This window comes from Saimiri boliviensis, chromosome 9, assembly GCF_048565385.1.
Source record: "Saimiri boliviensis isolate mSaiBol1 chromosome 9, mSaiBol1.pri, whole genome shotgun sequence".
In the NCBI taxonomy this organism is placed as follows: domain Eukaryota; kingdom Metazoa; phylum Chordata; class Mammalia; order Primates; family Cebidae; genus Saimiri; species Saimiri boliviensis.
In genome coordinates, this window is record NC_133457.1 from 55,061,778 (window position 1) to 55,080,932 (window position 19,155).

Genomic DNA, 19,155 nt, shown 5'->3' on the forward strand with positions numbered 1-19,155 from the left:
TTATCAAAACCACCACTCAACCTTTTATCCTCTCAGCTGCCTTCTTTATTTTCAGTTAATAATGGCCCCAAACCCTGGACACACCTCCCTGAACCTCTTGCCCAGCCCAGATCTTGGCCTGGTAATCGTTCACCATCCTGATAGCATTTTACTCCAAGTAATTTTTTTTTTAAATCTAACTTACCCATTTGTCCTCAGTGAGTGGACTGCCCCAAATTACCTAATCTGCCATTACCAAATATTAAAGTCTGAAAGAATTCACATTTAACTGTAAACATGCTGAGGGAAATTTACTTCTAAAACTGATTTCTATAGCCACTCAAACTTTCAATCAGGTCTAAAAATAGAATAAAGATATTTTTGAATAGATAAGCTCTCAAAAATATGCTCTATCAAAATGGAAAAGTAAACATATACAGATGATAACAGAGAATACAAGAAGCACAAATAGAGAAGCACAGAAAAGCTACAGAATAAAGGTGAAGGAAGTTCTCACGACAACAGCTATACAGCTATCCTTGAAAGCAACCTATCCACAATGGAGAATGGCAAGCTCCAGAAGAGATGTCTTCACAGTGAAAATAAATAAAATAAAATGGGCAGATTACTTGCCATGTCTAAACACAATGACAGAAGATTTACATCTGTGTCAGAGAGTTTGGGAAGAATCAATGGTAGGTATGTTTAAAAAACCAAATGAAAATGAGACATTAGTAATTTCCAGGAAAACAAAAAAGCAGTACAAAAAACAAGCACGCTTATAATCACACTACCTGGCTCAACTGTAAATAATATTTACCATTTCAGTGATGTAGATACTGAATACTAATCTAACAAAAAATTAAGATATACACTCCTGGTAAGATGAGGGGACAATAATTGTATGTAAGAGAGCAAAACCCCTCATCTTTCATAGTAGCAAGTAATTAAATAGCTAAAACTAAAAATTAAAATAGAGCAATAAAAAAGGTTCCTTGGAAACATAAGGAAAATGCCAAAAGCAAGAGTTAAAGGCTTGAAATCACTCCTCAGAAAAGTAAGAATCCTAGGTTCAGAGGGGTGGGGAAGATTACTATTTTTTTCTTATGAGCCTTGTAGAAACATTTTTCTTTTTATTTACTGTGAAAAGCATAAATATTCAAAGTGAAGAAAAGCTTAGGACCATTAAATGCTAAGAATGAGGGAAGTTACTTGACCAAGGCCATTCAGCTGAAAAGAGGCAGGGGTCAGAACTCCAAATTCCTTACTCATTTTATAAAGTCAACCTGCCCTGTAGGGAGCTGAAAGATAGTAACAGCAGGAATGTCCATTAAACCAACCCAGTGCCAACACTGTAATCAGAAACACATAAAGCCTTAACTTAAAAAATGAGTTGCTTTTATAAGTGATCCACCAAACATGATTTGCCAAAGTTGTTTGCAAACACCAATCCAGCACAAGAAGCTTGAGGCAGAGTGTAAATCAAATATGTCATGAAACACATTGTGCAACTGACATTCTTATAAGCCAAATTTTCTCAGCAAAAGATGGATATACACTGATTTACATCCTGGTAAATCTGGAAAGCATTCCAAAAAAAAAAAAAAAAAATCAAAGGTGGGCAAGGAGTAAATGTTCCTGAAAAGTTCTGAGCAGATGCATCCTCCTGAAGTGGCTCTTCCCCGTGAGGAGGGGCTGCCTGCCCTGGAAGAAGCTGCTGCTCTCCTTGAAGAAGTTAATACAGCTGTGAGACAACTTAAGGCCCAGGGGCTTTGCTGGCCTCCAGGGCCAGAACTGCAGCCAGTGCAGGACATCAGAGGCAAAGGAATCTCCACAAGAGAAGACCATGGGAGAAGTCTCCCTGTAGATAGAGAAGGTTGGGTTTACCGCCAGTTTCATAGTGGACAAGCCTGGGCTCCAGAAAAGTAAGAAGGGAGATTGAGTGCACTCTTCTTGATTCCTGCCTTCCAATTTTCCACCCTGCACCTTGAAGACAGTAAGTTGTGTCCTAAGTTTGTTCACAGGTACCAAGTCTTAATAAAAAAGCCTCCACTTGGAACAAGACACCAGGAAAAAGGCACCTATACGATAATTAACAGGAGAAAGGCTCAATTCCGTGATGGTGTTGCTGACAGGTGAACTCTGGTTCTCTCCACACCTGCTTACAGTTCATGCAGACTGGCGGGCTGCAGGTGTTAGACTATGACACCCAGCAGTGCCTGCTGCTTCACTGGCTGAGATATAGACTCTAATGTCTAAAAATGGAAAAACATTTCACAAATTACCATTAATTCTAGTTAATACATAGAAAAAGTCATTTATACTACTCTTCTAAAATAGAAATGACTTCAACAGCTCTTTTAAGTGAAAACTTCTTCAGCTGAGCATTGTGAAGTAGTTAAGAAATAGCAGTTTGCTCCTATGCTCAATTTCCCTCCCCAGCATACTAACGACTTTAGGAGCTGCTCCATTCCAGTTGTGAATTTCATAAAATGTGAAGTATTTTAAGGCAGAGGAAGGCTGTTAATTGTCTCCCTCCCCAAAACACACAAACAAATAAATTGCTTTACCTCTTTATGTTTCACATCCAACTGACTCCTAAGAGTTTTAAGTTCCTGTTCACGGATTTTCAAGCAAGTTTCTAGAGCATGTGTCCGTCCTTCCCATTCAGACTTTTTATGAGCCACCATTATGTCGATCTGTTTCATGAGCTCCTGTAGTTCTGCTTCACAAGATGTCAAAAATCCCCTATAAAGAAGAACAGATCATTAAGAAAACAGTTCAAGTGGCTTTTCATCTTTTTCATATAAAAATATAGCAGATGTAATTCTACCTGAATTAAATAAATGACAATAATAACGCCAATTAATAAATTACCAGAAGCAAAGAGTATGATTTCTGAGCTCTTTTGCTTTTTTTTTTTTTTGAGATGGAGTTTCATTCTTGTTGCCCAGGCTGGAGTGCAGTGGTGCAATCACGGCTCACTGCAACCTCCACCTCCCAGGTCCAAGCAATTCTCCCACTTCAGCCTCCCAAGTAGCTGGGATTGCAGGCATGCACCACCACGCTCGGCTAATTTTTGTTTTTAGCAGAGACGGGGTTTCACCATATTGGCCAGACTGATCTTGAACTCCCAGCTTCCGATGATCCACCCGCCTCAGCCTCCCAAAGTGCTGGGATTATGGTATGAGCCACCATGCCCAGCCTTTTGCTTTTAATGCTCAAATCAAGAGGAATACCTATTCCACAGAATATCTTATCTTCCTCACATAGCCAACCTAAAGCCCAAGTTGTTTCGTTAAGCACAAGATTGACGGTTTGTGGAGCCAGGCTGCCACAGCTAACAAGTACCTCTGTAATGTATTAGGGAAGCTTTCAGGAAGGATCCAGACAAGCCGATATGTCATAGTTCATCTAATCAAAGAAAAAAAAACCCTGGAAAAAAGCAGGCTCTCATGCAGAAAAGTGATAATACAATTTTAAGAGCTGTTTCAAGAAATTCATCCTTCAGCCAGATTTATTTCAACAATTTCTGCCCACCTTTTTGTTAGAAACTTACTGTAGTCTACCTTACTATTGTAAACTTACTGATGTCCTGGCATTTCAGGAGATGCCAGATATTGCTGAGAATCGGAATTGGACACAGATATATTAAATTCAAAGAGGTTTCCAGAAATAGCCACAGACCGCTATCACTAAAGCTTAAATACTTTTAAAAAGCACCTGTTCTTAATGTGAAAGAACCTCTGTATTTTTACTTTTGCTTCTTAAGAGTAGAAAACTCAAGCTAGAATGAAGGCAAACATCTAGCTTCACACTGCTGTGATGAAGCAAACAACCCAAAAATATCTCCCCAAAATACTGTCCACAACCATGACATGGATCAACTTAGCTTTTGCTGAACACTTTTGCTTCTGTACCCAAAGCACAATATGGTCAGAGGCATAACTCAGATAGGCTTTTTAGACTGCAGTGAGAAGCTTAAGGTCAAAAGAAAACTTACACTGGGAGTCCACACACACCACATAGGGGCCTGAAGATAGGCCTGCTGTGCCCACCACTACTACCACACACACTGTCCCAGGTACTGGTGATCAGCCTAGCTCCTCCTGCCACCACCAAGGTGCCTTGGAATCAACTCATCTTGCCTACTGCCAGCACCTATGCACACTGCCATCCAGGGACCTTGGACAGGCCTGCCTCACCTACTGCTGCCACCACTGGTGCCTGTGCATGTCATCCAGGGGCCTGAAGATTGATCTGCCCTGCCCACTACCACCAGTGCCTGTACATGCCATCTGGGAGCCTGAGGGCAGGCCCATCCTGCCATCACTGACTGGTACATGATGACCAGTCTGCCTGGTTCCCCTATCCCCAGCTGAGGCTTGCCATATCCTCCACTAACAACCACAGTATAAGTCACTGAGGAACTCACAGAAACCACTGATACTGATTATGGCTGGAAAAATCATAGAAACTACACTCCTACACTCACTGAGAATCAAAGCCAAAGCACCCTACCCAACCAACACTTTAAAGACATCCACAGAAAAATATTTTCCATTTCCCTATGAAAGCCAAACCATATAATTAGAAGAAGTGACTGTTAAACCAGATGCACAGAAATCAACATAAGGACACCAGAAAAATGAAAAAGGTAAGAAAAATTACACCTCCAAAGGAACACAATAATTCTTCGATAACAGATCCTAAGAAAAGGAAATTTATAAAATGCCTTAAAAAGAATTCAAAATAATGCTATTAAATAAATGCAGTGAGATGCAAAAAAACACAGATAAAACAAATCAGGAAAACAATTTATGTTCTGAAAGAGAAATTCAACAAAGAGATAGATATCATTAAAAAGAGCCAAACAGAAATCCTGAAACTAAAGAATTCAATAAATGAAATTAAAAATGCAAGTGAGTTTCAACAACAGAGTAGATCAAGTAAAAGAATCTCTGAATCTGTAGATGGACCTTTTGAAATAACCCTATCAGACAACAACAACAACAACAACAAAAAGAATAAAAAAGAATAAAGAAAGCCTACACGGCATATGGGAGACCATAAAGTGCCCAAATATTCAAACTCTTGCAATTTCAGAAGGAGAAAAGATGGGCATAGGTATAGAAAACCGACTTAACAAAATAATAGCTGAAAACTTCCCAATTCTTGCAAGAGATATAGATATCCAAATAAAGGAAGCTCAAATATCCCCAAATAGATTCAACCTGAATAGGTCTTCTCTAAGGCACATTATAGTCAAGTTGTCAAAAGTCAAAGACAAAGAATTCTAAAAACAGCAAGAGAAAAATGTCAAGTCACATATAAGGATATTGCCATCAAACTAACATCGTATTTCTCAGCAGAAATCTTACAGACCAGGAGAGAATGGGGTGATACATTCAAAGTGTTAAAAGGAAAACAATAACAACAACATCACAACAAAACAAAACTGTCATCTAAAAATACTATACCCAGCAGAGCCATCCTTCAAAAATGAAGGAGAAATAAAGTATTTCCCAGACAAGCAACTAAGATAACTCATCACCACTAGACCAGCCATACAAAAAATGCATATGGGAGTCCTATATCATGAGGCAAAAGGATGATCTACTATTATGAAAACACACAAAAAGCCTAAGACTCGCTGGTGGGGGTGAAACACATGAGAAAGAGAAAAGCATCACATATTATCACTTAAAAAAAAAAAAAAAAAAGGCCGGGCGTGGTGGCTCATGCCTGTAATCCAAGCACTTTGGAGGCCAAGGCAGGCGGATCACCTGAGGTCGGGAGTTCAAGTTCAAGACCAGCCTGACCAACATGGTGAAACCCCATCTTTAAAAAAAAAAAAAAAAAAGACCAAATTACAAAGGTAAAAAATAAAGGAAGAAAGCAAATACAGAAAGCAATTAACAAAATGACAGGAATAAGTCCTCACCTATCTATAACAACCCTGAATGTAAATGGTTTAAATTCCCCAATTACAAGATAAAGAATGGATGAATAGATAAAATGCAAGACCCAACTATGAGCTACCTAAAAGAAACTCACCTCATCCATAAAGATACACATAAACTGGAAATGAAGAGATGGGAAAAATATCCCACACAAATGGAAACCAAAAGCATGCAGAAGTAGCTATTCCTATATCAGACAAAATAGAGTGTAAGTCAAATAAACATAAAAAATGACAAAGTCATTTTACAATGAAAAGGGATCAATTCAGCAACAAGATATTACAGCTGTATATAACACCACAGCACACAGACATATAAAACAAATATTAGAGCTAAAGAGACAGAAACAAACTCTATCAAGATTAAGAGAAACTTTGGAAACTGTACAAATACATCAAAATTAAACAACATGCTCCTGAATGACCACTGGGACATTCAGTGGCGAAATTAAAAGGAAAAAATTAAAAAGTCAGTGGAGAAATTAAAAAGGAAATGCAAAAATTTCTTGATACAAATGAAAATACAATATACCAAAACCTATGGGTTACAGCAAAGGCAGTGCTAAGAGGGATGTTTATAGCGACAGATGCCTACATCAAAACACTACAAAGACAAAAAAAAGACTGAAATCACACCAAGCATCTTCGTAGACCACAGTGTAAAAAAATAAAAATACCAAGAGGAATTCTCATAACCACAAAAATACATGGAAACTGAACAACTTGCTCCTGAATGACTTTGGATAAACAAAAGGCAGATATCAAAAAATTATTTGCAGTGTTAAGAAGAAAGTTTACAGCTCCAAACACCTACATCAAGATCTCAAGTTAACAACCTAAAACACTGTAATGTCACACCTAAAGGAACTAGAAAAATAAGAATTAAACCCAAAGTTAGCAGAAGAAAAGAAGTAACTAAAATCCAGGCAGAAATAAACAAAACTGAGACAAAACAAATTAAGTAAACAGTTGGTAACAAGATTGATAGACTGCTAGCTAAATTAACAGAAAAAAGGATCCAAATAAGTACAATCAGAAATGACAAAGGTGACATTACAACCACCAATTCCACAGAAATACAAAAGCTCCTCAGAGACTACTATTAACATGTCTATGTACACAGGCTAGAAAATCTAGAGGAAATGGAAAAATTCCTGGAAACACACAACTTCCCAGAATTGAACCAGTAATAAAGAGAAACGCTGAAAAGATTAATGAGTTTCAAAATTGAATCAGTAATAAAAAGCCTACCAACCAAAAAAAGCCCCAGACCAGATGGATTCACAGCCAAATTCTACCAGACATATAAAGAAGAGGTATTACCAATTCCACTGAAACTATTCCAAAACACTGAGGAGGAAGGATCCCTCTCTAACTCATTTTATGAAACCAACATCATCCTGATACCAAAATCTGGCAAAGATACTACAGACCAATATCCCTAATGAACTCAGATGCAAAAATCCTCAAAAGAATACAAACTGAATCCAGCAGCACATCAAAAAGATAATCTATCACAATCAAGTAGGCTTTATTTCTGGGATGCAAGGATGGTTCAACAAAGGCAAAATCAATAAATATGATAAGTCACATAAATAGAATTAAAAACAAAAACCATATGATCATCTCAGTAGATACAGAAAAAGCATTCAATAAAATCTAATATCACTTTATGTTAAAAGCCTCAACAAACGGCATCGAAGGAACTGACTTCAAAATAATAAGTGCCATCTATGACAAACCCACAGTTAATATCATACTGAACAGGCAAAAGTTGAAAGCATTCACCCTGAGACCTGGAACAAGACAAGATGTCCTCTCTTGTCATTCCTACACAACCTAGTACTTGATGTCCTAGCCAGAGCAACCAGGCAAGAGAAAAAAATAAAAGGCATTCAAATAAAAAAAGAAGCCAAATTATCTATCTTTGCTGATGATATGATTGTTTACCTAGAAAACCCTAAAGATGATACCAAAATGTTCCTAGACCTGATAAACAAGCTTCAGTAAAGTTTCAGAATGCAAAATCAATGTACAAAAATCAGTAGCATTTCCATACACCAATAACGTTCAAGCTGAGTACTAAATCAAAAACACAATTCCATTTACAATAGCCACACATTTAAAAAAAAAAATCTAATACATCTAACCACAGAGGTAAAAGATCTCTACAAAAAGAATTACAAAACACTGCTGAAAGAAATCACAGATGACATAAACAAATGGAAAAATATTCCATGCTCATGGATTGGAAAAATCAATACAGTTAAAATGGCCACACTGCCCAAAGCAATCTATCGATTCAATGCAATTCCTATCAAATTATTGTCTTTCTTTACAGAATTAGAAAAAACTATTTTAAAATTTATTTGGAACCAAAAAAGAGCCCAAATAGCGAAAGCAATCCTATGCAAAAAGAGCAAAGCTAGAGGCATCATATTACCTTACATTAAACTATGCTACAATGCTATAGTAACCAAAATAGCATGATACTGATACAAAAATGGACACACAGACCAATGGAACAAAACAGAGAACCAGAAATAAAGGTACCTATCTACAAAGAACTGATCTTCAACAAAGCTGACAAAAATAAACAATGGAGAAAGGATACCCTATGCAATAAATGGTGCTGGGAAAACTGGCTAACTGTATGAAGAATGAAACTCAACCCCTATACCTCTTCACCATATGCAAAAATTAACTCAAGAAGGATTAAAAATTTAAATGTAAGACCTCAAACTAACAGAATCCTAGAAGAAAATCTAGGAAATACTCTTCAGGACATTGGCCTAGGCAGAGAATTTATGACTCAAAAAGTTATGTCCTCAAAAGCAAATGCAATGAAAACAAAAATTGACAATTGAGACCTAATTAAACTAAAGAGTTTCTGCGCAGCACACACGCACACACACACACAAACACACACACACACACAAATCAACAGCATGAACAGACAACCTACAGAATGAAAGAACATATTTGCAAACTATGCATCCAACAAAGGGTTAGTATCCAAAACATGTGAACAGACACTTCTCAAAAGAACACATACAAGCAGCCAACAAACATATGAAAAAATGCTCAACATGACTAACATCAGAGAAATGCAAATCAAAACCACAATGAGATACTATCTCACATCAGTCAGAATGGCTATTAATAAAAAGTCAAAAAACGACACATGTTGGTTAGGCAGTGGAGAAAAGGGAACACTGTTGGTGGAAATGTAAGTTCAACGCCTGTGGAAACCAGTTTGGAGATTACTCAAAGAACTAAAAATAGAATTAGAACTACCAATCAATTCAGCTATCCCATTATTAGGTATATACTCAAAGGAAAATAATTCTACCAAAAAGACACATGTACTCACATGTTCACTGCAACACCAATCACAACAGCAGACATGGAACCAACCTATGTGCCCATTGATGGTGGACTGGATAAAGAAAATGTGTTACATATACACGATGGTATACTATGCAGCCATAAAAGAAAACAAAATGTTCTTTGCAGCAATGTAGATGTAGCTGCAGGCTACTATCCTAAGCAAATTAACACAGAAGCAGAAAACCAAATACTGCATGTTCTCATTTACAAGTGGAAGCTAAACATTGAGTACACATGGACATAAAGATGGGGATAATAAGCCAGACATGGTGGCTCAAACCTGTTAATTCCAGCACTTTGGGAGACTGAGGTGGGTGGATCACTTGAGGGCAGGAGTTTGAGACCAGCCTGGCTAACATGGCAAAATCCCATCTCTGCCAAAAATACAAAAAAAATTTGGGCATGATGGCACATACCTGCATTCCCAGCTACTTGGGAGACTGAGGCAGGAGAATCACTTGAACCCAAGAGACAGAGGTTGCAGTGAGCCAAGATCACACCACTGCACTCCAGCCTGGGCAATAGAGCAACACTCCATCTCAAAAAATGAAAAAATAAAATAAAAAAGGTAGGAACAACAGAGCAAGACTGTCACAAAAAAAAAAAAAAAAAAAAGGTAGGAACCTGGAGACTCCAAAAGAGGGTAAGGGTAGAAGTCAAACAAAGCCTGAAAAACTATCTATTGTGTACTATGTTCACTATTTGGGTGATTGGATAAATAGAAGCCCAAACTTCAGCATCACAAAATACATCCTTGTAGCAAACCAGCACATGTACCCCTGAATTTAAAAAATAAAGAAGTACAAAGACTTCAAATAAACAACCTAACAATGCACTTTGAGCAGCAAAGAAAGAACAAACAAAACCCAATTAACAGAAGGAAAAAAAAATAACAAAGATCAGATCAGAAATAAACAAAAGAGACCAATAAAAATACCAAAAAAAATCAATGAAACAAGAAGTTGGTTTTTTAAGAAGACAAAATCAATAAACCATTAGCTAGACTAACCAAGAAAAAGAGAAGACCCAAATAAATAAAATCAGAAACAGAAAAGGCAACATTACAGCTGATACCACAGAAATATAAAGGGTCATTAGAGATTATTATAAACAACTATATGCTAACAAACTGGAAAACATAGAGGAAATAAATTCCTGGACACACATAACCTACCAAGATTGAACCAGAAAGAATCAGAAAACCTGAAAAAACCAGTAATGAGTAACATGACTGAACCAGGAATAAAAAGTCTTCCAAGAGAGAAAATCCCAGGACCTGAGGGCATTACTGCTGAATTACATCAACTTCATAAAGAATAACTAATATCAATTCTTCTCAAAGTATTCCCAAAAAAACAGAAGAGAAAAATTTTCCTAACTCATTCTACAAGGCCACCTTTACTCTGATGCCAAAAGCAGACAAGGATACAACAAAAGAAAAAAACTACATGCCAATATCTCTGATGAACACAGATGCAAAAATCCTCAACAAAATACTAGCCAACCAAATCCAACAACAGAACAAAACAATAATATAGCATGATCAAGTGGGATTTATCACAGGTATGCAAGAATGGTTCAATATACACAAATCAATAAAAGTGATACATCACATCAACAGAAAGAAGGACAAAAACCCTATGATCATCTCAACAGATACAGGAAAAATACTTGATAAAATTCAGCATCTCTCCATGATAAAAACTCTTAATTAAGCATAGAAGGAACATACTTCAACATGATAAACTCCGTATATGACAAATCCCCAGCTATCATTATACTGAATGGGGAAAAAAGCCCTAAGAACTTGAACATGACAAGGATGCCTACTTCCACCACTCCAATTCTACACAGTACTAAAAGTCCTAGCCAGAGCAATCAGGCAAGAGAAAGAAATACAAGGCATCCAAATTGGAAAGGAGGAAGTCAAATTGTCATTCTTTGTGTACAACATGATCTTACCTATAGAAAAACCTAAAGACTCCACCAAAAAAGTCTTAGAACTGATAAAGAAATTAAGTAAAGATGCAGAATACAAAATCAACATACAAAAATCAGTAATGTTTCTATACACCAATAATGAACTAGCTGAAAGAAAAATCAAAAACGCAATCCCACTTAGAACAGCTACCCATCCCCCACCAAAAAAAAAACCTAGGATTAAATTTAACCAAGGACACAAAATACCTCTACAGAGAAAACTATAAAACACTGATGAAAGAAATTGAAGAGGATACAAACTAATGAAAAGACATCTATGCCCCTGGATCGGAAGAATTAATATATTCAAATGATTATATCCAAAGCTATGTACAGATTCAATGCAATCTCTATCAAAATATCTATGACATTCTTCACAGAAATATAAAAAATCCTAAATTCACACTAAACCATAAAAGGCCCTGAATAGCCAAAGGAATCCTAATCAAAAGGAACAAACTAGAGGTATCACACTACCTGACTTCAAAATATACTACCAAGCTATAATAACCAAAACAGCATGGTACTGGTATAAAAACAGGCACATAAACCAATGGAACAGAATAGACAACCCAGAAATAAATCCACGTATTTATAGCCAACTGATTTTCAACAAAGTTGCCAATAACATACAAAAGGAAAAGGATGCCCTATTCAATAAAGGGTGGTGGAAAAAAATACACATTCACATGCAGAAAAATGAAATTAGCTCCCTATCTCTCACCATATATTTAAAAAAAAAAAAATCAACTCAAAATGGACTAAAGGCCTTAATGTAAGACCCAAAGTATAAAACTACTAGAAGAAAACATAGAGATTGGGTACAGTGGCTGATATCAGCCTGTGATCCCAACTACTCAGGAGGCTGAGGCAGGATTGCTTGAGGCCAGGAGTTCAAGACCAGCTTGAGCAACACAGTAAGATCTCATCTCTTAAAAAAAAACTGTTTTTAAATTAGCCAGATGACACGCCTACGGTCCCAGATACCTGGGACACTAAAGCAGGAGAATCACTTGAACCAGGAGTTTGAGGCTACAGTGCTGCTGTACTCTAGCCTAGGCAACAGAATGAGACCCCTGTCTCTTAAAAAAATGGAAATATAGAGGAAATGCTTCAGGACATTGGACTCGGCAAAGATTCTATGGCTTCAAAAGCACAGGCAACAAAAACAAAAATTGACAATTGGGACTCAAACTAAACTAAAAAGTTTTTGCCCAGCAAAGGAAACAATCAACAGAGTCAAAAGACAACCTGCAGAATGGGAGAAAATATCTGCAAAATATTCATCCAACAAGGAACTGAACATCCAGAATATACAAGAAAAACAACTCAACAGTAAAAAGAAAAAAAAAAAAAAAACCCTATTAAAATACTGTGCCTGCTAGATTTGAACAGACATTTCTCAAAAGAAGACATAATGTATATGAAAAAATGCTCAACATCACTAATCACCAGTTAAATGCAAGTGAAAACCACAATGATATCATCTCACCCCAGTTAAGATGATTATTAAAAAGACCAAAGAGCCGGGCGCGGTGGCTCAAGCCTGTAATCCCAGCACTTTGGGAGGCCGAGGCGGGTGGATCACGAGGTCGAGAGATAGAGACCATCCCGGTCAACATGGTGAAACCCCGTCTCTACTAAAAATACAAAAAATTAGCTGGGCATGGTGGCGAGCGCCTGTAATCCCAGCTACTCAGGAAGCTGAGACAGGAGAATTGCCTGAACCCAGGAGGCGGAGGTTGCGGTGAGCCGAGATCGCGCCATTGCACTCCAGCCTGGGTAACAAGAGCGAAACTCCATCTCAAAAAAAAAAAAAAAAAAAAAAAAAAAAAAAAGACTAAAGAAAAAATCAAAATGCTGGGAAGGATATGGACAAAATGGAACTCTTATATGCTGTTGGTGAAAATGTAAAATTAGTACAGCCATTAAGAAAAACTAAATGGAGTTTTCTCAAAAAACTAAAAATAGAACTACCATATTGTATATATATAGCACCCTTAACATAAGTAACTCCATCTTAGAAAAAGACTGCATCTTACATTTCAAAAGGCATCATGCCCTCAGAGACCAGATGTTCACCTAATCAATAAAGACTGCACCCAATAAGATAACGACATAAGCAAGCACAATATTTCACTATCAGTTCTCACCAGAAGACTCTGCGGCCACAAAAAGAGCAGGACTTTACCAGCTCAAAACAGCTGTCTTGATAAGACCCTGTCTTGCTGTCACTTGATCAGCATCTGGCATCTGTAGCCAAAGGCTCTTTCTTGCAAGATGTTGACAACCGTCCAGATCAGGCCAGAATACTCTCTTTGTCCACTTCCTCTCTTCGGACTAGTTTTTAGTGCCCCTCTTTTTTCTCTATCCCTTTTCTCCTGTTAAATGTTACTTTGTTTGATCTGGAATGTTTAATCTGTAACATTTGCATATGTTAATTAAATATCCTATTATGTATGGTTTGCAATATTGACTGAGTTGTGGAGAGGCTTGAGCCTGTATGTCTATGGCTCTGACTATCTATCAGATGAACTGGTGGTACTAGGGGGAACTGCCTCCTTGGGAGCTCCATGTAGCTTGTGCCTTTTATGACTGAAATAGCATGAATAAAAGTCTGATCTTGTAGAAAGACACAAACATGTACAGACCTGGGTATGTCTGACCTTGCACCACCCGTAACACATGTGATCCAGAAAGCACACTACTGGGTATCTATCCAAAGGAAAGGAAATCAATATGTGAAAGGGATACTTATACCACCATATTTGTTGTGGCACTTTCACAAAAACCAAGATATGGAATTGACTTAAGGGTCCAATGGCAGATAAATGGATACTCATAATGGAATACTATTCAGCCATAAAAAAGAAAGAAACCCTGTCATTTGCAGCAACATGGATAAAACTGTAGGTCATGATGTTAAGTGAAACAATAGGCACAGAAAGATAAATACCTCATGTTCTCATTCATATGTGGGGTCTAAGAAAGTTGACCTCATGGAGGTAGGAAGTCGAACGATGGTTACCAAAGGCTGGGAAGGGGTTGGAGGTGAAGAATGTTTGGTTAATGGTTACAAACATACAGTTAGGTAGAAGAATAAGTTCTAGTGTTCAATAGCACAGTAAGGTGACTAGTAAATAACTAGCACAGTAGAGTGACTAGTACAGTAAGGTTCCTTAAATTTTATCAATTTACTATATATTTCTAAGTAGCTAGAAGAATTGAACTATTACCAACACAAAAAAAGATAAATGCCTGAGCTGATGGGTATACCAAATACCCTTATTTGTTCATTACACATTATATGTATGTATCAATGTATTACATGGACCCTATAAATACGTACAATTATATATCAACCAAAAAAATAAATTAAAAACAAGCAAACTTACCCACCATGCCCTCGATTTTTCATTCCTTCTAACAAAGCCTCCATCACCAAATCCCCTTTGTTTTGGCAACTGACAAAGAAAAAAATTTCAGTCATGAGAAAATTCATTTCTTCAGTTCTAACATTCTAACTCACATCTTAAGAATGTGAATGAAAGCATACAAATCACAATGAGAAAATGCAGCACTTCTTCAAGGTGACTGTAAAAGCAGTCAAAGAATATCACTTCAGGAATATTAGGAACAAATATACTTCAGACTATAACAGAGTAATTTAAAATTATCTGAATTACTGTTGACACCTTCTCCATGTAACTGCTATCAAATACCCCACTGTTCTCTGCCTAGTTCCTAATATATGGCTGGGTGGGGATAGAGATGGGATCTCTCTAAGTAGAGGAATACTACATGAACCCCCTTACAAAATGAGAAATTGAGTTCACACATGTCACAGGGAAAGTACAGCATTTTTTTAAAAAAGAAATAGTATAAAAAGTGTGAAGTACACTGAGATTAAACTCTTTGGTCCATCATGGGAAAGCCTGCTTGACCCAGAAGATAGGCTCACAGAGCTTCCTGCAACATCCTCTCTCCTCTCTCCACTGAAAGGCAGCCACAGGGCCCTCCCACCTCTGCCCTTCATTTGCTCCTAGTGCTTAACAGGTTCTTTCACAGGAGTTACACTACACTGGAAGTGAGTTTTTTATAAACTATTTTTCTTTACTAGACTACTCATCCCTCCAGGGCAGAAAACCAATTTTATTCATCTCTGCAGCCCCAGAGCTCGATGTAGCATTTCAAAATGGCACGTGGCAGATTCTTTTGGCTGAACTTAAGTCCTCTTCTTCTTTTACCTATCCTCTCCCCCATGCAAACTGGTCATAGCTGGAGGACTACACGAAGGGTCTTTTCTCTGGGGGACTAGAGAAAAAGGAGAAGGGAGACAGAAGACTGCCATATAAAGGCAAGATATGGTCGGGTGTGGAGACCACTTGAGGTCAGAGGTTCGAGACCAGCCTGGCCAACATGGTGAAACCCATCTCTATTAAAAATAAAACAAAAAAAAAATTAGCCGGGTATGGTAGCATGCACCTGTAGTCTCAGCTACTCGAGAGGCTGAGGCAGGAGAATTGCTTGAACCTGGGAGGTGGAGGCTGCAGCGATCCGAGATCATGCAATTGAACTCCAGCCTGGGCTACAGAGAAAGACTGCATCTCAAAAAAATACATAAAATTTAAAAAGGGTAAGATATACCACAAAGAAAGGTGGGAGTGAGAAAGGAAGGAAGACCCTTAAACTCAGAGGTGCTGATTAGTAGGTCCTGTACACTTCTCATCTTTTATCATAAATCTTCAAAGTGTTAAATGTCAACCCACTTTTGACTCCTAAGAAACTGCTTTTTCCTTAAACCTTCAGACAATAATACAAGACTGTGGTGTAGAGCTTCTGCCCCTGGGCTAAACCTCATCTAAAAATTATATTGTTCTAAGAAGTAGATTTATTTTACTGAACACATAACTCAGTGTTTACTAACAACCAGATATAAAGTGATGAAACATACGGCCCTTTTGAAGGTATTAATAGTCTAGTATGGGACAGAAAAAATGAGCCAAAAAGGCTTTCCCAGTATGACAAATATAGTGAGAGGCATGCCTAGGGTGTTCCATAGATACAGAGGAGAACGAGGAACCTGGAAAATACAACCACTGCACCTTATTTGCATCTATTTCTAAAGATACTAACAAACTGAGTATTATATTACTCATGCACAAATGTGACAGGGAGGATTTTTTTCTAGTTGGTTTATCCTACATATTACACCAAAATTGCAAAAATTAAAAACCTAAAGAAAAAGGTTCCTATGTTCTATTCCACTTTCAAATTACAATGCAACCAAGATTCCATGTTTCAGTCCACTCTAGAAGAACTGGGAGGCAATACACAGTCTACACACTATCTAGATAGAGACCCAGGATACAGTCCTACTCTGCAGCTAACTAGCTTTATATTCTTGGACTTGTTTTAACATCTGTAAAATGAAGGGCATGAAAATATTCTCTAAAATTTCCTCCAGTTTTTTCACGATTCTAACAAACAATTAAACGTCCAATGTTAGTCACACACTCCTGACAACCATAAATGGATACTTATTAACATGTAGGAAAGTGCTATTCTTATTGACAATGCTATCACAGTTGTTGAAAATTATCATTAGTAAAATTATACTTATCTAGGTCATGTTATTCTTAAATATTAATATACTTAGTAATATAAATATATTTTCTATATGACTAATAGTTAATATATTTATAATAGAAGTTAAAAGTTATTGAATGTTCAACGGCTGCCTTCTACACATTGTCTAAATCAATCTTCACAACACTCATAAAAGACATACTATTACTTTGAGAAAACTGAGGCTTAAACTCGACTGTGATAAACTACAAATTGCAGTCCTGGATTCAACCTGCACAGTGTGGCTACTGAGTCACAACCAATATGCAATCGTTATATATTTTACGGTATTCCATATCTTAAAATATATCAGCATATCTTTTTGATTGTGTCTTGGCAATAAAAAAAAAATTAAACTGAAGTACGACATCACTACCATGGCCACCAGGTGGCAGCGGCACAATAATGAAATAGTCACGTAAGAAATACTGCCAGTTAAGAAATCAAAATGGCCTAAGACAGAGATTCCTGGAAGGAAGTAGACCAGCAACATCCTCTATGAGAAAATTACTAATGTACAATGTGTTTCTTTAATAATACCTTCACCGCCTGCCTGAGTAGTGCCAAACACCATCAGTTCTCAGAATCAGGCAAATAGTAAGGGCTGACTTTCTGTGGATGTTTGTCATCTGAGTTGCTCATAACTATTATCACTGATTCTTTTCCTAACCAACCTGACCCTCATTCAACTCTATACACTATGGCATTTTGATCTCTTCTTTGCATGTGCCATACAATAATGTAAAATTAGATATTCTTTGTAGTATTTTAAATACAAATTAAAATACTGTTTGATAATCTGCTACTCTTTGCCACTACCATGCAATACTGTGATTAAATGGAAAATGTATACCTCTACCATTGGTACTATCTTATTCATTTCTGCAGTTAGAACAAAACATCAACAAACAGAACTTATTAACTGTAACTCTCCTTTGGAATGAAGGTTGTTTTAAATCAATGAAACCTAGAATTGTGAAAAGAAATATAAGCTTTTTCATCAAATGTGGGGAGCAAGGAAAGCACACTTTAAATTTAAGGGAAAAAAGAATACAAAAGAATCTCTTATAATAGGCAAATCTTTTAAATTCATTAATATAGACTTTATGAGCTAGAAGGCACTTCAGACCTCTAATTTAACCTTATCACTTTACCGATCAGAAAAAATATTAGAGTATATGTCCAAGACCAAATTATTCACAAACAGGACACAGGAAGAAAATAAAAACTCCAGACATAATTATGAAGAAATGTGTACATACTAAGAGAACGGATATGCCTAACCTTCAAGTCTAAAGGAGGATAACAATACTCTCTGTCCTTTTACCTGTCTTGGTGTTACCGTAATTACAAAGCTCTGTGGTTGTGTCAGACATACCATGGCCAGTAAACTACGGCTGTTCTGATGAACAATCAATATTACTTAGCATTTTCCAGAAAGGCTCCTAATTGAACCGATACCAGTAAATAAGGTATTAGAGAAACTTTCTCAAAATATTAAAGTTTTTAAAAAATTGTCGAAACTATAATTCAAAATCCAGGGAAGAATAATGAGAAAGTCTGAAAAATAGGAGTATATAAAAACAAACTTTTATATGAAAAATGCTATAAGCAAAGTTAAAGGACAAATGACAACAGTACTTGAAAGTTTTACCACAAACAATTACCAAATATATAAGGAGCTTATAAAAGATTAGGGAAAAAAATCTATAGAAACATGGACAAGAGATATAAACAAGCAATGCACAGGAGAATACAAATGACCTTAAATATATGAAAAGATGCTCAACCTTGTGCATAAGAGAAATGGAAATTAAAACTACAATAAGTTACCCTTTCTTCTGTATCAGATATACCAAAAATTAAATGTTTGATAATATACTCTGATGACAAGGCTGTGGGACAACAGGCACTCATATACATTATGGGTAGGAATGCAAAATGATACAACTACTATAGAAGAGACTTTGGTAATATCTAACAACTGATATATGCATTTACCCTTTTATCCAACGTGACCTTTTTTTTTTTGAGACGGAGTCTTGCTCTGTCACCATGCTGGAGTGAAATGGCGCAATCCTGGATCATGGCAACCTCCGCCTCCTGGGTTCAAGCAATTCTCCTGCCTCAGCCTCCTGAGCAGCTGGGACTACAGGAGTGCACCACTACACCCAGCTAATTTTTGTATTTTTAGTAAAGACGAGGTTTCACTATTT

The 19,155-nt window shown here is 37.0% G+C and overlaps 1 protein-coding gene across 8 annotated transcripts in view; it reads right to left on the reverse strand.

The window, feature by feature from the left end:
• Nucleotides 1-19,155, reverse strand: part of CEP63 (centrosomal protein 63) — a 98,104-nt gene that overhangs the window by 75,876 nt on the left and 3,073 nt on the right. For 6 of the 8 annotated variants that reach the window (XM_074405901.1, XM_010341571.3, XM_074405899.1 and 3 more), the window contains 2 exons: nt 14,707-14,775; nt 2,550-2,727 (listed from right to left, as the gene is read on the reverse strand). In XM_074405901.1, the coding sequence (XP_074262002.1) occupies nt 2,550-2,727; nt 14,707-14,750 (222 nt within the window). In that variant the 5' untranslated portion in view covers nt 14,751-14,775. The remainder of the gene's footprint in view (nt 1-2,549; nt 2,728-14,706; nt 14,776-19,155) is intronic. The other 2 variants (XM_074405898.1, XM_039461888.2) reach the window with 1 other exon arrangement.